This window comes from Osmia bicornis, chromosome 2 (genome assembly GCF_907164935.1).
Source record: "Osmia bicornis bicornis chromosome 2, iOsmBic2.1, whole genome shotgun sequence".
NCBI lineage: Eukaryota > Metazoa > Arthropoda > Insecta > Hymenoptera > Megachilidae > Osmia > Osmia bicornis.
The window spans coordinates 9893140-9916641 of NC_060217.1; the positions used below are offsets into that span (position 1 = coordinate 9893140).

The following is a 23502-nucleotide window of genomic DNA, read 5'->3' on the forward strand; positions in this document are numbered from 1 at the left end:
AACATTCAAGGGAAGCCCGTTTCCAACTGAATAAGACGATAATTCAAGGATCGTGAGATACTGCGCTCTTCGTGGTTGATTCATAGTCAAGGTCACGGTTTTGAATCATCTTAAAGGCACAGGCAACGGATGTGACATTAATCAAACTTACGTGATTTATGCAAATTATGGCTTCAAAGCAAAGGGTTTTTTCTATTACTGTTTAACCTAACCCCTTCATTGATTATTCCTTGTCGAGCACCGTGAATGCCATTCTTTATAGAAGTTCCAAGTGTCCCAATTAAGGTCCGCAGTGTATACACTGTTAAAGTACCATAATAGGGCACTAATTAACAAGACCTTTCACGATACACGACGCGAATAATCGCGAACAAAGTTTACTCGATTATATAGATATTTAACATTCGTCGAATTGATAAAATTCAGCTGGATTTAGTCGATTATAAAAAAACACCTCACGGATCGTACTGATTGTGGACACAATTGTCTTTTGCTCGAGTTATCAACCTAGATATTAAGGAGAGGCGTGTAACGTTAACCTGAATTCGTATACGATCATTAAACGGAACCGTATATTTTTATTGTATCTATTCATCGTTACAATCAACCCTTAAAAGTAGAATTTAATTCTTTGGTGTTTCAAAAACCTCTACAATTATTTTCTTAGAGAATTTTTGAAAATCAATGATTATTGATAATTCCCAGCATCTAAATTTTGATCCGTCGATCCACAAAGTGTTTCATTCATTTGAAACTGAACATTGGAATGTGTACTGTACATGGGATGCTAAAATATCATATAAGTTGTACATGTAGGGAGAGACATGATAACGGGAACACGCGAGAAACTCTCTGATACACAAATGATTTCACGAAACGGATGTACGATTTATCACGTATATATGTGTATATATATATATATATTAGATGTATATATAAAATCGTCTTCTTTAGTTAATATCAATAACTCGTATATACAAATTTGTCGTCTCATTTCGCCTATCAAATCTAAATTACCGGTCTGCTAGTCGCTTTAGCCGATCGACTGCTACTAAAAATGTTAATACACGTGCGGAACAGCCTGATCGGAAGATAACAGAATAAGTTGCCAATGCCTTCAAAATTTCAGTGTCAGTAATACGATGCCTCGTAATACATAGAAGATACCTAAATGAGATTTCTGTACACCCGGGTGCAACATAGACTTCTCTTTAGTTAAAAGGAACCTTGGGATAATTAGCTGAAGGAAGCCTAAATTGCACGAGATTGTACCTTGGTTAGCTCTCCTACGATGAACGTTTCAATCAGGGGCGTCACGGGTATCCGCGCACCCTTACCTCGAACGTTTTCGTAAATCGTCTCTATCGGTTTTCGCTACAATCATTTTTGTCTACCCGATGGCAAAATTCGACAAGCAACGGATGCATTTATGTTTTACCATGTTGGCTTCCACGCTCGAATTCGTAATTCACAGGGATCTATGGAGTTGATTGAGATTCTTTTAACGACAAATTTTATCCGCAACACACGTTTCTCATGACACTGGATGTCTCGGCTTGGTCAAGATATTCCTTTTTTTTTTTTTTTAATTTATGTTCAATTTCACCAAAAACGAATCAATTTACAACAGAATGAACAAATCCGTTTAATAATCGTATTTTTATTTCTCCTAAGGGTGAAATGAAACGCTTCATACATTTTCCAAGTGGCAAGCTTTAAATTGGCAAGCGTTAAAGGTAATCCGGCGAAGAAATAAAAAGGAATATCAGGGGATATAATATGGTCGCAAGAATGTATTGATTCTTCGCTATTTAATCGTTAAAAAAAAAGAAAACAATTAATTTAACAAAAACTTTAAGAAACGCTCTTTTTATAATAACCATTTTTCCCTATCTTTTTTCTATATAAATACTCGCATTTCCAAAACTAAAAAATAACAATTAAATCCCTACAAACAATTGTCCAATTCAAACAAATTACAATTACGTCTCGTTCAAAGTAAATGAACGCGTAACTCAATTAAAACTTGGTTCGTTGATGGTGAAACCGAATGAATTGAGCGTACTCGTTAGAATGTAATTAAATATCCCTCTATGTACCTTACGTTCTGGTACAAACGAACGGAAAACGTGAAACAGTAACGACACAAAGGCACGACGAATTTCTAACTCCTCTAGCCGGCATTTAAATCTTCTAATCGAACCTTTCGAGCCTCTAAACACAGTTAATTTAATCTTTTTCTCTATATAAAGGATACATTGAACGTCAAAAAGAAGTATATGTGCGTACAACATGGAAATTGTGTTACAACTTTGGAAAAGAGAAAAAGGAAGTTAATATTTTAAAAGGCTCAAAAGGATTCGATGTTACATCGACGTTCAACCCTTTGGGTTTTCATTCCTTTTAACGTATACACCTATGCTTTGTCGTATTACAGTTGTACGTTACGATTAATTACATTAATTTCAGTGATAAAGCTCGCCTTCTAAGAGCGAAAACGCTTCAACATTCTGAATTCTACTTCCAAAAGGATTAAACGACGTTGTATGCGAAAGATTTTCATCATCTTTGAACGTCGTCGAAATCATGAAGAAAGGAATTAAAAGATTGTGGAGGCGTGAAAATATTTTGGCAATGTCAAAGTACATCCGTATAAATAATCTATCGCTTCGATATTTATTTCTACAATTAATATTAAACCTGCCTTCGCTTTTGTTATTCGACAACGATGGAACCTTGGACGATTACAAATTCACCGGGAAAATTCACTGGAAGCCTTAACGTTACTTAAACAGATCAATGAATAAAGAAGGAAGAACGCAAAGTAGGGACACCGTTGATTAATCGCTACAAATATATAAAAACACAAATAATTTTGCATATATATGTATATAATTTGTAAAACGTTATCATTCTATTTTCCTTGGTCTTCGAGATAAAAATGAGATAAAACTGAGATTGAAAAAATTCGAGTTGCCGGCTCATAGAGTTTAACGCGTCGTATCTTTTTCAATAGACGCCATATATCACCATGATATACAGTGAATTAACACCAAGGTGAACGTCAGGGAAATCTATACCTCAAAGGTATCACTAGCGTCACGTCATTACAAATCGACGATATGCGAAATGTCGATGTTCAATAACGAAACTGATGCCGTTTGATTGGCATCGATTAAACACTCGTCAATTACAATGACAATTAAATTATACCCATAATTAATAAACGCGATGTTAAACGTGAACTTTCCTTCCGTTTCCTCTCACTGCTGTTACGTTGAACAAGAAGACGACGGCATATTACCCAAAGAAAGGATCCTCTTTCGGTTAACTTTCGTAAATATAACAAAGTGACTCGACGTACATGTTTTCTTTTCTTGGAAGCTTTTAATACACGTTCTGTGTATGCATATATACGGTGTGTGTACGTGTATGTGTCTCAATTGCATTTGCATATGTTTAAACGACAAACGATACACTTCCCTGCGGAATTATATCTCTAGCGGAGGCTAATAGTTATGAACAAATAGAAACATCAAAAAGGCCAACCGATGGGATGTTTGAACGTCGTAGCAATTTATCGTTGGGAACGGCGAGCAGTGAAGTCGAAGAACGATCCGCACCTTGAGATTATGCTTTGAGATTAGTTTTAGCTCCTTGTTACGCCTGTCGTGATCCTCGGCCAAGCTTCTGAGCCGTCAAACAATCATACGGCACATACGTAACACGACTGACAACAATGAGAAACAAGCAGTTCGGGTAACGGAGCTGCGTACCAACAAATATCGCAGCACCACTAACAGCATCGCGAATTCTAAAGCCTTGTGAAACCAATACAATCTGAAACATAACACGATCAATTATAAATATTACGTTAGTTCAATCTGATAATTATGCACTCTCAGGCAACGTTTCTGGTAAATAATTTTCTATGGATCATAAGAAAGGAAATATTATTTTACTTTTTGATGTGTGAACGAGCAGCTGGCAGTGTGTCCGGACTCTCTTTCAAAATGAAGTGCCGAATTCCCAATATATAATGCTCTAAATACGACGGCCAATCAATTTGTCTGACATCGAACATAAACGTTTGCCGGTCCTCTGGGCTGAGCTGTTCTCCTAAGTTTCGAACATTGTCATCCCTGAAGTTCCACTGTTGTGTGCTGAAATACTCCAAGCATTTCGCAGCTTTACGGAGTTTTACCTGTATGCCGACCATGATGGTCGGTTTCCCTTTTAGCCGATACAGGAAGTCTAAAATATGCGCCGGTATCACGTGTTGGAAGAGGGCGCACATTTTGTTCATTACAACGGAATTACGGCATCGACCACCCGGATACCAAATAGCACCGTTTGGTGGATGCATTCGGGTGTACTTGAACATCAGATCAACGAACTGCTTCCAAGTGATCGGGTTCTGTTGACCTGTACAACAATTATACACGGGAATCGTTTTCGTGCGATTCGTCGCGGTCCTCCATGCCGCGCAAATCATCAGATTTATCACTATATCAACTGGCACCAAATCTGCGATCATGTTCTCGTGACACAGCATTGTTCTGCAACAAATTATTAAGGTCACATAGTGTTGAATTTCTAATACAGCTAATCGAATTTCCACCCTTCTTCGTTTCATCGAGGAGATATTATAGCACACCTGAAGACACCCTTGCCAACAGCAGCAATGAGCCCGGTGGGTCCGTTACAGTTGTCCACCCAACCAGCTACCGGTTCTCTAAGCGACGACAAAACGATAGATGGTCTAACGATCGCTACTGGTAAATAACCAGACTCCAATTGCAATATCCTTTCGGTCAGGGCTTTGGTGAATGTATAGGTGTTCGGTCGGTTACCGATCAAAGCCGGTGTTATATCGTCAACCATCTTTGTATCCATGATCTTCGTCAATGCGATCACATGTTCAGGTTCAGCTTCAAGCGGATAAATCTCTTTGGCGACGTCCTTGCGGTCGCAATTACAATACGCCGTCGATACATGGATCAGAGCCTTCGCAAAGAGATATGATAATTAATGTACTTTCTATCCAATGATGCATGCGATGCTTTTAGATAATTAAATTTTATTTTATGTATCACCTCCAAATTACACATGCGGTGACACAAATTCAAGAGCTGTTTGGTGCCGACCATGTTGATGGTCACAGAAAGCTTCAGCGCCTCGTCGAATTTTACAGTAGCAGCGGAATGAAAAACAATCGACACATTTTTTATTAATACAGCCTGATCAGCTTCCGAGATGCCTAATTCGTGTTCCGTTATGTCTCCAGCCACAGGAATCACTTTCGATAGCTCTTGCGGGTAATCTCGTCGTAACTTCTCGAACAGCTATCGACATAAATTATAAGAAATCACTTGATTAGAATAAAGGAATATACAAATATGACTATTAACAGTGAATTTCTAACAGTGTCTTCTGGTAATCGAAATAATGAATCAACCCTTATCCATACCATTCAACAAAAGTTTCTCTAATTCAACTTTAAAGTTGCAAAGTAATAAAAGAGCAATGAAATCATCTTACCGGTCCATCCAATAGTTGTTTCAACCTCTGTTGGACATCCTGTCCCCTCTTGGGTCTCATTAACAAATAAATATTTTTTATCCCTGGACAAGATCTGAGTAACTTCTCGACGAGTACTTTGCCCATGAAGCCAGTACCCCCGGTGATGAAGATAGACCTGTCCCTGTAGAACTCCTTCACAGACGTACACTGGGTGCCGGTCATTGTGCTCATTTTATCTTCTATCTTCCTGGTTTTATTTTTTTTTCCTTTTATTCCAAACAAAATAATCCTTTCTTTTTTTCTTCGATTGGAACGATCAATTTCTTGGAAATTATCTTCTCGAGGATCGGATAGAAAATCACTTCCAACTTCTTTTTTTGTTTCTCTCTTCGGTTTTGATCTTTGGTCTTGATTCGATTTCTTCGTTACCACCTTCAGTGTATCTCAAGGCTATGTATTTTATCTAATTTACACCTGGTTCGCACTGTACAATCGTGTGGAATATTATAAGAGACACGGTTCCTCAGAGATGAGGGAACAAAGTTTGAGAAAAGTGTAACGAAAACTGGTTAACGTTCACGCCGTTCCACGGTTTTCCAAACGGGATACAAATGGACTTGATTTCTGCTCGACTCATTTCGTGCCTCCTGCGACCACAGCTTCTACTTTGACTGCAATCAGATATATGAAAAGAAGAGATTAGAATAGTTCCTTCTGCCGTCAAACGAGACACGTGGGTTCCTATTTAGTGAATGGTATTATCGTAATCATTTTAAGTTGCGTTATCGATTGTGTCATTAATGACTCGTGTGGATATGACTAAAATTTTATTTAACTAATCTTTTAGCACCGGAAGTGCTCCATATTTTTTAATTTAATTTTGATATCGATCGATCGATAACGATAATACTAAGAACTTTTACTGTACCAAATAATACAACTATAATTGCAGTGCCAGAAATTCTGGTTTTCTTTTATCAGATAACTGATAATGATAGGATTAAGTTTGAAAAGTAGAGTGATACCGTTTGTTCCATTTTTCGGAAATTTAAACATTATTATCAATGAACAGTTTACTTGCAAACGGAGAAGAGAAGAGCGTGCCAAAAAGATTGAAATTTTCGACAGAGTGACGAACTATAAAAATAAGAAGTAGGTCAAAGTTTTGTCTCGAACGACTAAAGGAAACGTGAAAGTAGACTAAAGTAGACATCTTCTACATAAATGCATTAGAAGACACAACTGTAGACCTTGAGTCTTGTTCCTTCGAAATGGTTAGCCAATTTCACTGATAAATGTACCGACGAACAAATCAGCTTTTGGCTAAGCAATCCTATTTGAATTTATAATTTCTCAAACCAGTCTCGTCCGTGAGATTCGATGGATTTTAAGAAAATATAGGAACGATTGATTAATTCTTCAGCGTTGAAAGGGCCACTCTGTTAAATATAGTACCAGCTATTGATAAAAAATAGCTCAGCTTTACAAATTATTCGAAAACCATCTTCTGATAAGAAAAAGTGAACATTGTTACATAAGAAATAATTAAAACATGAATGGAGTAATTATTTTGCAATTAAAATGATTCTACTTTTTCTCAGAGTACAAATAAAAAACAGCATAAAAAGGATAAGTAATTTCATTATCTCTACTAGAATAATTTATAATTTATTAACGATCATGTTGTCAGTTTATCTAGTCTTTATTGACGTTTGAATAATTTTGTATTCACTCGAAACCGGTTCCTTTTCTTCAGGATTGAAATTTTGAAAATCAATACTGACGCAAGCTCAGCACGGGATGGAAGATGAACGATAACAATGATTGGAAGAGCGGTTAGGGGAGGGGGAAGGGAATGAATTTTTCGAAATACGTGCCGCTAAGCACAAGTTGGGAAACGCTAGAACGTAGAGAGAAGCGGTTTCAACGGGATTCTAGGTCAGCGTCCCGGCCTCGAAACGGTCACGAGAATCCGCTCGTTCCTCGGCCTCCGCAGACGAAGAAACAAGGAAGAAAGAGAGGAACGTCGGCTTGGTCGACCCCGTTACATGAAAACCCGTTATACGACGAAGAACAACGACCGCGACCGACTGACTGACACAATCTTCTTTTCCTTTCCGTTTCTCTGTATCTCCTCAATTCCTCTCATTATTATTCCTCCTTCGCCTCTCTTTTCCTTTTTTTTTTCTTCTCCTCCAGTGACACGTTAACTGTCCACGCGGTAAAAAAATGGACATCCGTGGCAAGGTACGTTAACCCTTTGCGTTATGATATCATCAGTGAGCTGGCAACACTTCAGATTTTTTTTTTTACTTATTCGTGTAGTTTCCTGGGGCCATTTTACCAAATTTGCTTTGAATTAAAAAAATTTAATGAGACAATACTATTTTGTTTTGATCCTTGCTAGATTTTACAGATGATGTCCTAGGGCCATTTTTTTAAAGTACCATTTTACCAAATTTGCTTTGAATTTAAAAAATTTAACGAGATAATACTATTTTGTTTTGATCCTTCCTGGGTTCCACAAATGGTGTCCCGGGACCATTTTTTTTACTAAGTGCCGTTTTATTAAATTTTCTTTGCAACTTTTCACGTTAAATTGTATTTTCAACGAGATATCGTGTTCTTCTTTATTCGCAGTGCATGCTAAAATATGCTAAATGGCAAACGAGTAATTCTTGGACTTATTAAAGAATACTGGAACAGACTGGAATATATCAGCATTCTCAGTGAAATTATTCGTAGAATTAATATAAAGAATCTTTGAAAATGTTGGATTAGATAATGCATAGCCCTCCATCGTAAAGAATGTGCGAACGGTAATTAAATCCCAATTATTACCGCAAAGTACAGGTTACAAAAGTGAAAGTTTATTTAAACACTTGTATACTGGAAGGAGACTCGTGCCGGACGAATTGATTTTTCTATTTAAAAAAATCATGTACCTCATTACCGAATATCTATTACGAAACAGCCACCTTTCAACACTGTCTGAATTTAAATACGAACAGATGCTCAAACAACTCAAAATGATCACGGAAAATGATTCACTAGCGAGTTAATTATATACGATACACATTAATGATTCTACTATAAGTCGATCCCACGAAGTTCAACAAAAAATACCGTGAACTTGAACTTCACTCGCGGCCACTTTGAACTTACTTTTACTTTTGAACGTTTCAGGAACTTTCGCCGAGAAATTCCGACTGGCAACGATCAGTATCGAACAATACTTCAATCTTCGAGATAAAATAATAGAATTTCAATAAATCAAATTTGAATCCAAACGTAGAGTCGAAGGAGTTTGCATTATCGGGGCACATGAACATCCTTATAGTTTATGGTATCTATAGGTGGGTCATCTAAAAAGGTTGAACAAAATTGATCCTGTATCTTTAGCGAAATAACAATTGATCACTTACTGGATGACTCAACTGCTGACGAAAGTGGGAATTGATTATACTCGGCAGTAAAGAGAACAACGAGAGTACGAAGCGAATCGGCCAAGTGGAGGAACAGTTAGAAGAATCAGTAACAGTACAACACCATAGGAATAATTAAAATTCCGTGACGCACATATCGTTCGTATCATATCAAAGGAACGTTCATCCTGTCGATCATTCTCGCATTACAATTCGGAAGTCGATGCCCCTCTGACACACTTTGCACAATTGGACTTGTAATAGCTCCAAGCAAATAACTGATCTTCAATTCTCATCCATCTTACGAAATTAATTACACGAAATTTCAAATTCGTTCACTGTCGGGTGAAACATATGTGGGTCGGTCGCTGTGCGCCATCGTGTTTAATCAGTAGCGTTGATTACCGATCACAGACTAGTGCTAAAATAATTAACATTATATAGGATCCCTCAAAACACGTAATAACTGTAATCATAGATTAATTGTATATTCTTGAAAAATATGAATTTCATTATGATAGAGTTAAGGATTAATTAGTTTCTGATTGTTTTCAATTATAAATTTATGAAGCCCACGTTCCTTTGATTTCGTGTCCAGCGTATGATACGATAATTATCATGTTTTAAATCAAGCTCATCGTCGACTGAATAATTTATACGATTGCAACGAAACGAGAAGAAGGATGAAACTCGTGGCCACCTTCTATGGTCGCTTGCTATTGTACTTTCAAAAATTGCAAAATGCACCCGCCTAAAGTATAAAACTTTTCTTACGTCATGATAAAAAACGAATATTAATTAAATTAATTAAATAAATAAAAGAAAAAAAAATCAATGTGCAGGCGATATCAGGTGAACAAAAATAAACGTGTTAATTATCTTGAAAATAATATGCTTCCGAAATCAATGAATTAGTAATTAGATTTCCAATATGAAAAAATAAGCGAGGGTCATCTAGTTTACTATAGAGTTTAAAAAATGTACTTGATCTCACCACGCGATTTTGCAATTCCTACGTAAAAGATTCTTCCGAGAAGTAATAAGCCTGTACAAATACACTCCGTTTACTTAGTGGACTTGAAAAAATACCATCGGACGAAACAGTCCGTGTAAATTATTCGATTTTTTCCGTCGCGTTAACGATTCTGTAGTCCACTCGGTAAATAGTTCGATATTTTTCTTCAGAATTCTCTCACGGTCGTGCGTACACGGACCATGATAACACAGATTATGCAAAATTAAAATTGGTACGGAATCTAAACAATTGTAATTTAAACAGCCTCGGGCTGAGCTTATTTTTTTTCATCTCTTCGAAATACAGAAGTCAACATTTCTGTGAATTATTTTAACTTCCGTGCATTTTGCAAGTCGACTCGAATTTCACGTAAATTGCATAAAAAGAAACAAAATTTCGTCGACGTTAACGTTGTGTACTCGTTGATTCGTATGGTGCCATAAATATCTTTCAATAACATTGGATATTTTTTTCACAAACATTTTCTGTGATGAAATCTACAGGATTGCAACAGAAACAATAACCTTTTGTTGCGCAAGAATTACAACAAACGATGAGTAAAGGAGTTTAATAATATCAGATTGTCAAAAGTGTCACACTGGTAATGGAATAATAATTTCCTTCAACGAATAAAATTGTGTAACTGTAAACTCGTGGAAACGGTATTTAAGTACTAGACAATAATTACGTGGTAATTACTCGAGTAAAAAATAAGAACGGTAAGTTGGCCAGCATTTGTGACACGGTTCAAAATAAAAATTGGAAAAAGAAAAAAAAAGAGAAAAAAAAAGAAAAATAGGATAGCACGATAGCGCTCATATTATCGTACACAAGATGCAATTCTAACAGCGAGTGAGATTTAACGAGATTTAAATTGCATCACTGCCATTCGTTGGCAATTTTCCGATGCAGATAAAAGTGGAGCACACGCTTTTCTGTATTTTACGTGAAATCGATGTTCCTTAATCTTTTTATTGCGGCCAGAATTTGACTTTGATCAATTTTTAGAGGGATTAATTTCGTATTCGGTACTCTAGGTATTTAATACTGAATGTTTGATATTCGGTACTCTAAGGATTCAATAATGGATATTTGATGTCCGGTACCCTAGGTATTTAATACTGAATATTTGATAATCGGTACCTTAGGGATTTAATACCGAGATACTAGGGAATCTTAAATAAAGCTTAATCATAGAACAATAAATAGAGCTTTGGTACTCGAAACTCTAGGGACTTAATGTTAAATATAATTAGTGAAATTAATCAGAGGATCGAAAGGGTTATCATAGAAAAAAATTGAAGATTGAGTTACGAGAGTGATGACGAACGAAGAGAAATTTAAAATAGAAACTCTGACGACGACACGTGAATAACGTGAACGATTCAATGAAGAAACCACGACGTAGGTATACTAAAGTTTGCTTTAATAATTCGGCTTACCCATTTTCTGGCAACTGACGATGAGTTTCCGTGTATCGGCCCTGTCCTTTGTAGAATAACAAAAGGGGAAAAAAAGACTTCTATAAAAATCAATCACACGATCACTTATACAGAATTATTAGAAATTGTCAAATTTTTCCAATTGAATTTAGGGATTCACGATACCTCAGCGAAGCTATCAATTTTTTCAATTAATTTATTCCCTAAGATCTACAAATTTTTGATTCGTGCAACATAGAAAAAAAGATTCAAATCAAAAGCTGAAACTCGTTAAATTAACTGTACCGAGACCTCGTTACGTTACACGAACCAACAGGAACAGGAATTGATGTCTGATCACTGACAGAGGTACTATTGTAACACTAATAGTCTCAGATTTTTTTATTAGAAATCAATTCTACGATATAGACACGCTGTAGAGCCAATCTTTGAATGAATGAACCGCGTGTAACTCTGCAGTGGTCGCGTTTATAAATGAGCAGTTACGTGAATGGCAACCGTTATCCATTTCAGTAAAAAAAAAAAAAAAAGGAACCACAATTTAAGACGTATGGTAATTGCTCAGAATACGTGTAATACTTTAAAGTACACTAAACTCAGTTGTCACGTAATGACTAATGTCATGAATGATTAATCTCTTCTGTGTAACCACTTTGAGCTTAACACGTAATCTGCCACAAGTGTAATAATTAAAAATAGAGAAGAAAAAATGGAATAACATTACTATTACAGGGTAGAAAATTGTAAGCTTAACTGAAGACGCTATGGATTTCCCTTGATCTTAACAATATTAATATTATTATTATTTTATTATAATAACATTAATTGAGTCATATGCATATTGCCAAAATCACAGCAAAATTAACGGTATTCAATTTAAAAATTAATTATTTGTATCGTTAGTAACATGTCCATTTCACTGTGTCGGTCAAAACACGAGAACTCACCGAAACAAGTAGAAAAATCCAAGTATGTTAACAAACAGATGTATGACTGATAAAAAAAAAACGACGGTACTTTCGTACGTAAAGTTCGCCACGTACGACAACGCGTGTCGATATGATTACTAAAAGGGTTGATATGTGGGCCAGCCACTTTAAAAGACGAGCCAACTAACGAAAGGTGAACTGAGCTTACCTGTGGCCAACCAGAGTTCCTTATACCTTGTGAGAGGTAGGAACAACTTCTCCCACCATGTTTTCCCCTTTATTGACACATCTACGACCAGTGATACACCGATCCTTCATTGAACTTTGAGACAATGAACCTCCGTTTTGTTTTCGATGGTAAATCTTCCTCTAGAGGAGGATGGGAGATGAGTTGCAAATTATTCATATTTCAAAGTTAGATATCTAAAAGTATCACATTTCCTCTCAATTTTCTCAATTTCTCAGCCCCGATTTTTCTATTTTCAAATTCCCCAATTTCCGGGCCTTCAAATTTCCAAATTTCCTCATTTTCCAACTCACAAATTTCCAGCTTTCCAAATTGTTTACTCTCGACTACTCATCACTGCCCATCACCTCATCGATACTTTGAAGTCACAAATCACCAAATAACGTCCTAAATCCCAGTGAATTTGATCCATTAATTATCGCGATGTAACACGTTCCTGAGATGAACAAGTTAAAAGGGTAGCTAAAAGATTAGTATGCAGAGTATGCAAACGTTTTCATAAAGTTTTCCATTATGCAACTGATGGATACGTATAGAGTATGTTGTGTATTGAAACGATCGTTTGGTAACGTTTGCCATTGTACTCAAAATGCCTTGATCTCTTTTCTTACTACCGAACATAGAAAACAGATGCTCCTCAAATTGAGAACACGATCTAAAAGATATCAAAGAAATGTACATTCTATGAATTAGGCTACTGCGCATCAGATGATGGATATCATAACATAAAAGTATCACAAAATAGCACTTATGGTACATCAATTTAAAGCTTAAAGTCTGGAGAAAATGACTACATAAATGTTTTATTAATCTATTTCATACAAAATGGGTGGATCTTTGATAAAAACTATACTAAGTTGTCGGTTGGTTAATCTGCTGTTCCAATGAAAAATGAATTATTTTATGTTAAGAATATTCATAAAGCATTTATATAGTAATTTTCTTCAAACTTTAAACTTTAAATTGGTATATTATAAGTGGCATTTTGTGATACTTTTATGTCATGAAATGATAAATGAAAAAAAAAATTAATCACGATACGATTTATGAAAAATATAAACGAGCCACGGATGGCTCGATCATTTTCCTTCATTAGTCGCCCCTATTTTCAATCACGCTCTAATAAACTAATATGTACTGCTTCGAGGCACTTTTCAGTAATCAATGATGCATCTATGAAAGTGACTTCGTATTGATTTATTCTCACATTTATATATTTTATTAATTAAACTCCTTAAGGAATGAGAAGATATTTTTCTTTATTTCGAAATATTACAAAATGACTGAACCTATTATATATTTAAAATGAATTATTCCAAAAGAGTTTCTATGAACTCATAACACCATCTCATGCACAAACTCAGCCAAACAGTTTTTCTATTTCCTCTTTCTCTTCTCTAACGCAGCCATAAGTTAAACATTTGGATCAAGGCTGTTCATCGACTTTTTAGACGAGAATGGTCAACGAAAGTAAAACGGATGCAATCGCTGTCACAACGAAATATGTAGTTAGTTTAACGCGGTACTTATTTCTTACCAAACTTAAAATCATACGTTTAGTCAGTAAAGAATTAAACCAACCGTAAAAAAAAAGAATAGCAATTTTATATTAAAAATATTTATGAGACAAATGAAGGAAAATAAAAATACAGTGATGCTTTGTAATAAAAAAATTGATTTTTGGAAAAATGGCACTTTATCCACTCGTGAATGATAGCCTATGAATGATAAATATTAACACGAAAAGAAAACAAATTTGTACGTCATCGCAAGCTCACCTGGTTTGAGGTGATTCAAGAATAAGCAACTATGCTCGTGGGATCGTGTTCTTACGAAACAACGTGGCTGAAAAGTCAACAATTTGTCGTTTTTCTTCTTTGCATCGTTTTACGAAACAATCGTTAAGCGTCCAGCGTGCAAATAATATCGTGATTGTAAAAAAAAACTTTGCATATAATAGGGTGCAATTAAAGAAGTATTTTCCCATTTCCGAATCCATGAAAGTGGAATCATTGTACAGTAACGATGATGAACAATCAGAGGATCACTTTCAACACGCAAGCGGTAATGCCATTCTAATTAACCCACTAACTACCAAATAATGATGGGAAATTCTCAATGCCGTTATCAGGAGCATGACTGGTAATTAAATTAAATAATGAGGAAGAAAGGAAGATACCGAATGCCAGTGAAATTACAATGATAATTGAAATGGAGTAAATTGTAGAAGTCGCGTAATCGTAAAAGAAAATCACCGTACTATGGTAATAATAAGGTATCGCCTGGAAAATGATAATGAGCGTAGAAAGAAAAACGTACAAAGTCTGGGCAAATACGGGTCAACGGTGCAAAAATCATTGTACTTGCTTTAAATATTTGCTCGTACGTGGATTTTCCCTGAAGCATTGACTATCGATTTTCCTAATTATCCCATTTCTCATTTGAGGACATAAAATCATTTTTTTCTTTCTATTACATCATTTTACCATTAGTATTGGAAATAGGATTTCCATCATAATTAATATGAGTCGTTTGATTATACACGGTGAGATTCAATATTGAAATATCGAACTAGTATAATTTTTTGAATCTGGAATTATTGAATCTAGGGATCCCTATCTCACTGTAAATAAAGTTAGTATTTATGTTGCGTTATGTAAATCATTCATGGCAATATTGCAACGTTTGTATAACCTTCAAAGAATGCATTACATAGTTATGGACTCTGGTTCTAACCGTTTGAATGAATTTCATAGATTTTCGAGTGCTTTATAAGGCGTCGTTAAGTAGGACGCACGTGGTGCGTCAGTCTGGGACGCGTCAATTCCTTGGCCACGATAAACGTCTTCGAAGGCATATGTATGGGTTCATCGTACTCGAAGGGTTAAAGATTTCACGTTGGTTGAACGTGCCAATCCGGGGAACCCTTGTCGAGAAGACAACCCTTTTACGCGTAACGGTATTGATCACATTCCACGGATTTACCGAGTCCGGATAAAAAGCTTCCGGGCGAGAAATGAAAATCGTCGCCGATCGTTTGGAAATCTTTCTTTCCTCGTTTCTGTTTCGTGTAACGAATCGTTTCATTCAACTTTATTCGACTCGTCCACGTGTCCGTTCACTCACCGTTCTCTGTTCGATTTGAAAAATTGATTTGCAATTTCATTCATTTTTTTATCGAAATTATTTATAGCCAGAAGACAATTATTTTTAGATTTGTATTACGAATTATGTAATAGCGAAAATGTAAACACGCATTAATCCTTCTGTTATAATAAAACTTAATAATATTAATTAAGTGTGACAAGCATCGGTCAGCCGCGGATCTGTAGTTATGTATCGCAGTTAGTATCAACTATCAAGCCCGCGATATCGCGTGATCGGACATTTAGCGTTGATGATCGAGCACGCGATATCGCGTGATTGGCAGAGTAAATCTATCCCTGGATTATCCAGCAGAAATTGTATCAGAGCCCAGGGACAGATTCTTCAAAGATCAGTCATACACGTGAATGACTGTATAAAATGAAAAACCATAATTATTAATTAGGAACATTTTACACGGTGAACCGGCATGCGGGTTCATGTTGCGCACACCGAAGAAACGCGCGCATATACAACTACACGCTCACATATGCACACGAACACTGGTCGAGACAATGCGTCAAAAGCGGCGGTAATCAACGACTTTGATGCAGAATCAAAGAAGCAAAGAGATATCCTCGACAACAGGGTGAAAAGTGACGTATACTAGAAACTAGCCACCACCTCCAGTATATCAATTGAGAAAAGGTTTTATCAGGGATGAGGGTAAAGACTGCTGCAGTTTGCACACGACAAATTTCTTGCGTTACTTTTCACGGCTACGGCGGGAAATTGTTGCAGCTAGGATCGTACAGAATTGTATAAGTTCAATAACGGTCGATCAAAATGAGTTTCTGTTATTAATTAGGAAAACTAGGAAAATATACGGTACGATAATCGAGAGGAACAGTCGGCCGTACCATCGACCATTCGATTTTCACGGATCAACCTCGATTATCCCTGCTAGGAATTTTCGTAACACGATCGCGATTCTTCTCGTCAAGGAGCGTTCTTTGAACAATTCTATTCATCTACAAGAGGCAATGTTTGTCGTATTCGTGAAACCGTGAAACAGAAAGCGATTGAATCGCATCCCATGACATCGTGATGCACGATAGTAGGCGCGGCTTTTCACCCCGTACCGAGAGAAAACTCTATCGTGTCACTGATTTCTCACATACCTATATTATCCGAGCTTGTTTTTTTTCCTCGACGATCCTTCAGCTGTCCACGAATGAAACTCACGTAACCGATTTAACACAGAATCGTCAATTTCTCGCGTTCTCGGCACTTTTCAGCTCGTGCTTGTCGCACGCCAACCGTGTCCGCCATCTTGGGGCAACCGCCAAATCCCCCCAGGCAAGACAATTGTTTCCCGTGAAAAGTCACTAGAAGCCTCTGCACTTTTCCCTTCTCCTTCTCATATTCTCACCCTTATGATTCAATCCATTATTCTTATACTTCATTGTACTTTCCACAGCCTCATCGCAGGTAAACAGGTACAGCAACGTTTGAACCTGTAACATTAAGAGTAATTTGATTTATTATCTGTATTGAATTTATAAAAGATGTTCTAATCATTTTTAGTAATTTTAATAGATGCGATTACTTATTCTAACATTTTCCTATGCACTTGTTTCTAGGAGTTACTAGTTGCAATTATGCAAATTTTCATTACAGATTTAATGAATAGTAATTCGAATTTCTTAACAATAATGACTCTTTCTTTAATACGGATTAATAAAATTTTGTTGCTAAACGATATTTGATTGCAATGATTGTTTCGAGGAATAGATAAGGTTTCTTACTTTTAGAGCACACCTTCAGTTGCTAAGCATAAATTTTTATCTAATCTAAAATGGACTCACAGTTAGCTCTAGTAAGACTATAATTATCGATTCAATAACTATCAACCACACACGTAATTTCAAATGTAATTTCATTAATGTGAAGTTCGACTCATTAATTATTCAGGTGATCACACCTGAAAAGGAAACGTACTGACTAGAAAAAATTATTCGCTTGTGTTTTATTTCTGTAGTATTAGGATGAATTGAAAATTGTTTACTGGTTAGAATAAATAGATTGTTTATCTTTCGAAATCTTTAATGTCGTTTCCATGTACCAATGATTGCTGGTTGTTTTTTTACGAATAGTTTACGATACTAATTATCGCATTCAAGTTACAATTAGCACATTCCATAGATGGTATTTCTGAGCAGTCATAGCAGTTTTTATGAATCATGAAAATAAATATTCAAGATGGTATTTAAATATTCAACGAGGTAATTAAATTTGTTTGAGGTGTTGAAAAAGAATGAAAAATGTATCGTAGACCCAATCGCCTCGGGTGCTGAACGGGTCATCAATCCTAAGGGGCAGTAAAAAAATTCAAAATAAATCGACAATCTATTTTTAATCAAATACTTATTTTAATTTTTAACACAGTAAAATACAAAACAGCAAAATATTACTGTCATGTTTTTGCTATTAACATAAATTATTAGTTCGTTATTTAAAATATGTAAGAATTGTTAATGTAATTATATTACTGATAGTAACTAAAATGTAGAGTAATGACGATTTATGGCAATATTATGAATGTCATTACTAAGAAATTATTTTTTTACGTTTTAGACTTCTTTTCCAAGTTTTTATTTCACTTACACGACACCTATTGATCTGACATCTAGCGGGAACGATTCCAATTAAATACAAAATTGAATGATAAATAAGAAAACAAGGTGCAAATGAGATTGTACACTTCTGTATTTAAATTTTTAATTTTCCACGACATAAATTAGTCGACATTATACAAAAAAAAAAATGCAATTATCGTTTTACACATAGATGTTTTACCTTCTTCTATTTCGTAATTTTCATTTATGCAGTGCAAAGATCAATGATGAATTTAAAGGATTCAGAGTTATAGAATCTTAAAGAAATGAATTTATATTTACATAATGTTTTTAGTAATGTCATGTAAAATTCGAGAGAAAGGTATTTATAATGATCGTGATACTGAACGGAAGTACTTATGTATTACTTTTTAATTCTTCATTAATGAAGTGTGGGGATTGGCACTTTATCTTTGCACGTTGAACATTAAAACTACCTTCTTCGTGTGACATGTCAAATAAAATGTAAATGAAAAATATTTAGTGAAAAGCAAATATCTTGAAAATGAGAAATCATTCTGAGAGTATTTCTTCGACACGTTTCACTGTGTTTGCGTCAGAACATTTAACACGCATAAATTATTAATATATTTCTCAACACATGCAGCATACAGTTAAATAATAATCTGTTGAAAAATTTAGAAAATTTCTTATTACGAAGAATATATAATCAACTTTTATTTCTTAAAAATTATAGGCTGCAAGTATAGAATGAAATTATTTGTCGAACAATATGATCTGTCAGCGATCTTCAATATTGCTTGCCGATGGTAAATTTGCCGATCGGACAAAATGTCTCAAACTGCATATTTTATTTTGTATGCACAGTTTCACAATATAATCGAAAAATTACATTTTACGAATATGTAAAATAATTTTTTTTTTTTAGAAATGACGATACCGGTCGAAGTCCTGCATTTATGCACGAAGTCATTGTTTAGAGTCTGTAAACCTTAGAACGACATGAAAGCAGAGATGTTTCTTACATACATATATGCAGACTCTACGTTTCTAGAAGACTAAATTTCACTGTTAAATGAGAAACACAAATGATAAACCAAGAGATTATACTTTCTACGGGATTCTAGCAGTGTTTCGCAGATTACTAATTATTAGATTTGCTAGAACACCTCTTACGAAATTTCTGTTTTGCTTTCTAGAACACCGTAGAACTAAATATGAAATATCATTCAATATTTTTTAACAGTTTAAATTATAATATAACTGTGTATTAACTATAAACCAGTTTTCCACAACATACGAAACATTTTTGAGCTATTTGAATATTTATAAGGAATATAATCAACTGTTTGATTAATTGAACCTGATTGAATTTTTCTTTTTCTTTGTATCATTTCGATTTAAATTTATTGGTATTATTTTGTGTTTAAATTTTTTCAATTCAAAAACTGTGTTTTAATATAATTATTGTATTCTTTACTTTTCATTTGGTTTAAAAAAAATTAATGGTAAAACAATTCAAATGGTATGCAAAGTTGAGATTCAATGGAAAATCACAAAATATTACTTTAAAAAAAAAGAGAAATGTTATGTTAAGGTGTGGGGAAAATACATGTGATATGGAGTTTCAACATGGCGTTTCAATCCAAGTCACGTGACAAAATTGGTGAAGATGTTCTTACGATAATATGTTATTACTTATTACTCATGTATATGCTATTAGTTAAAAGACAATATTTACGATTTTATCCGATTGATATTTATTATATGTATTCAGTTTATTAACCTTTATATTGTAATTACTTTACACCGCACACTACCTTATCCCCCCAACCATCGTCAGTAATTTATATAGGTTTTCTGTGCCATTTTATGAATTTCGCTGTCAGTATTCGATACACGAGCCTGCTGAGCTGTTAGTTTTATGTGCGTTATTTGCGTTGATACAAATATATCTGATCGTTAATTTTTTATACAGTTTTTTTGTTTATAAATAGTACTTTTAATAGAGTTTAAAGAATAAAACAGACGACGATGGTGTCGAATGTAACTGAATTTTACAACGGCAAAACTATATTTCTTACCGGAGGTTCTGGTTTTCTCGGTGTTAGTTTAATCGAGAAATTACTACGATCATTTTCTGATTTAAAAAATATTTATGTACTACTACGACCAAAGAAGGGAAAACAAATAGAGGAAAGATTAGAAGAATTGAAGAAGAATTCGGTACCAAAAATATGTTTTTTTTTCTATGCAATATTTGCCGCATCGGCAATTTCACTATAATATAACATGTTCTTCGTTACTCGGGTGAAAAATTAAAAAATGAATAACCTTTTATATTGTACTGTAATTTTAGGTGTTTGACAGATTAAAAGAAGAAAATAAGACTCATCTTTTCGAAAAATTAATTGCTATTGGAGGTGATGTAGGACAAGAAAATTTAGGATTATCATCTGCAGATAGATTGACCCTGGTTGGAGAAGTGGAAATTGTTTTTCATTCTGCAGCAACATTAGATTTTGAAGCTGATCTAAAAACTACCACAAGTATTAATTTGCTGGGTACACGCAGAGTTGTAGAACTTTGTCAAGAAATAAGAGACCTCAAGGTAAACTAGTTCATATATATCAAAAATAGTAACATTTCTGGTTATTGTTGATTGCAGTTATGCTAATCAAAACTGTAACTGTTTCTAATTGAATTTTCTTTTTCTAGGCATTTGTACATATTTCTAGTGCATATGTCAATTCTGCATTAAGCGAAGCAGATGAACATGTATATCCAGCTCCATTCGATGTAAATGAGCTGCTCAGATTGGTGGAAAAATTGGATGATGCCTCCTTAATAGCAGAAACACCAAATATATTGAAGGATCATCCAAATTCATATACATTTACAAAACATTTAGCTGAACATGAGGTTAAAAATGGACGTATTCCTGCTGCTATTGTACGTCCTTCCATGAGTATGTATATTGTACATGACATTGTTCTTTAATCCTTAAATATGTTCTACTAATAATAAAATCTATGTTATGTTTATAGTAACAGCAGCATGGAAAGAACCAGTCCCTGGATGGACGGTATCAAAAAATGGTCCGCAAGGATTCTTAATGGGTGCTGCTAAAGGTGTTGTAAGAAGATTACCTATTGGAAAAGATATAATTTATGATTACATTCCAGTGGATATTGTTACAAACAATATTATCACTGCAGCGTATGCCGTTGATCGAGATGGGTACAGTAAAATTTGATTACTCTTGTTAAGACAGGCTGTACGAGATAATAATAAAATATATCTTCATTACAGAGGAAAAGAATTAAAAGTGTATCATTGTACATCTAGTACAGTTAATCCATTTCGATGGACGACTGTAACTCACAAAATGAATCATTATTTACATTCATACCCGTTGTTAAGTGCAGTTTGGTATCCACACATTAAGTTAGTGTCTACAATTTTCTGGTTCAGACTTTCAGCATTCTTTGTACATATGATTCCTGCATATATTTTGGATACTGTTACGATTATAACAGGAGGACGACCAATGTAAGTTGTAAACCGTGAAATTTTTATTACATTAAATATCAATTTCCTTCAAATCTTATAGTAATAGAGATCTGATGTTTCCAGATTAGTACGATTGCATAAAAATGTTAATGGTTCATTGGGGCGTTTACACAAATTTATTTTTACGGAATGGAAGTTTCATAATCCTCGCATGATTGAATTATATAATTCATTATCAGAGACTGATAAAAAACTCTTCAACATGGATATTAAACCATTAGTGTGGGGAGATTACTTTTCCGACTTGACACAAGGTGTCAGGAGATATTTAAATAAGGAATCTCCGAAAACATTGGCCAAAGCACGTTCTAAAGACAAAGTGTGAGTATGCACTAATTAAAAAAAAATGTATAAGTTATCATTTATATTTTCGGTACTTATTTTAAATGTTTTCAGCCTACTCGTCGCTCATTTGGCTTTACAAGGTGGACTATTAGGACTTGTCTGGTGGTTGGTTAAATGTTTAACTGGTAGCACATGGGTCAAGACTGGTTTAGTTGTACCAATTACGTATCTCATTTTTGATATGCTATAAATTAAATGTTCGATTCCAAACAAAATTGCATTTTTACGAATTACACTTGATGAATTGCATTATTTCCATATTCAAATATATGACAAACCGAAAGAAATTGTTTTTTAGTGTAATTCATCAAGAAGCAAACTTTATATATTTCCATACATTTTATTTTTGAAATGGTGTTGGGAAGTAAAGCTGCTTAAATATTATTACAGAATCTTTTATTTTTTTCTAGTACTGTAATATGCAATTATACTTTATATTAGAGTTATAACATATACTTGTAGTTTCAGCTAAGGGTTAAAAAGCTTTTTTTAAACTTTATAATATCTTTTTTCTTTTTCCCTTTTGTAAAAGAATTGATTTTTGTATAAGAAGTTTATTAAAATGGTAATTGTTCATACTGTGCTTTTATTTTCCACATTAAATGGTTTTACTGATAACCATTTAAATAGAATTTTCTTCAATTCAAACTAAATGGAATCTCAAATTCAACTACATAGTCTTAACGTCAGTTAAAGTCCAAATTTCGGTCATAATTTATAATTAAACCATTCAGAATATGTATAATGTAAAATATATGGTACTAAAGTAAAGCTGCTCATTAAGAATCATAAAAAAAAAGTAGATAAAAAGATGAATTTTTCGTAAACATTTGAAATCGATTAATGGTCTGATTAGTGTCAAACGTGAGTTACATTCATAGTCTATCTTCATATTAATACCAAGGAGTGATACATGTTGTTGATCAATGAACACCCCAAGATTAAATTAAAATGGATGGAAGTTGAGCTCAGATAGCTTCTTCATCAGAGATCTATTAACATTGCATTCCATTCCCAATTGGAAATTTAAATTTCAAATGTTTTATAGTAAATTAAGCAGGCAATACTGAAGACTCTGAGCACGTTGGTTCCAAGTGGGAACATTGCGCAATTTTCTAATAAAATTTTATTATTTATTTCATGACCACGCTCATTTTTAATTAGACTAACATGCATATTTTTTTCAACTCGTCATAAAAATTCATGCAATAAAGAGTTAACACACTAATACTGAAGTGTATCTTAAAATATTGAGCTATTTAAAGGTAACTCGTGCTCGT

General features: G+C 34.5%; 2 protein-coding genes and 1 long non-coding RNA gene across 7 annotated transcripts in view; 2 read left to right on the plus strand and 1 right to left on the minus strand.

Moving 5' to 3' along the window:
* Window positions 1-1794: 1794 nt before the first annotated feature.
* LOC114874830 (putative fatty acyl-CoA reductase CG5065) overlaps window positions 1795-23502 on the minus strand; it is a 33246-nt gene continuing 11538 nt past the window's right edge. Inside the window, exons 1-7 of one of the 5 annotated variants that reach the window (XM_029184487.2) lie at window positions 12353-12544; window positions 11406-11446; window positions 5542-6194; window positions 5097-5345; window positions 4658-5007; window positions 3963-4559; window positions 1795-3840 (exon numbers count right to left, since the gene is read on the minus strand). In XM_029184487.2, coding sequence (XP_029040320.2) covers window positions 3699-3840; window positions 3963-4559; window positions 4658-5007; window positions 5097-5345; window positions 5542-5754 — 1551 coding nt within the window. In that variant the 5' untranslated portion in view covers window positions 5755-6194; window positions 11406-11446; window positions 12353-12544 and the 3' untranslated portion in view covers window positions 1795-3698. Of the gene's footprint in view, window positions 3841-3962; window positions 4560-4657; window positions 5008-5096; window positions 5346-5541; window positions 6195-11405; window positions 11486-12352; window positions 12545-16846; window positions 17183-23502 lie in introns of those variants that run through there. The other 4 variants (XM_029184484.2, XM_029184485.2, XM_029184489.2 and 1 more) reach the window with 4 other exon arrangements.
* Window positions 18524-19733, plus strand: LOC123989294. Its single transcript, XR_006830539.1, has 3 exons — window positions 18524-18665; window positions 19041-19161; window positions 19233-19733. It is a non-coding gene; the product is annotated as an uncharacterized LOC123989294 (long non-coding RNA).
* Window positions 19973-22798, plus strand: LOC114874832 (putative fatty acyl-CoA reductase CG8306). The gene is made up of 7 exons (XM_029184490.2): window positions 19973-20530; window positions 20664-20915; window positions 21023-21272; window positions 21352-21544; window positions 21617-21856; window positions 21941-22198; window positions 22274-22798. Exons 1-7 carry the CDS (start codon window positions 20339-20341, stop codon window positions 22410-22412), a joined length of 1524 nt encoding a protein of 507 aa, XP_029040323.2. The 5' UTR covers window positions 19973-20338; the 3' UTR covers window positions 22413-22798.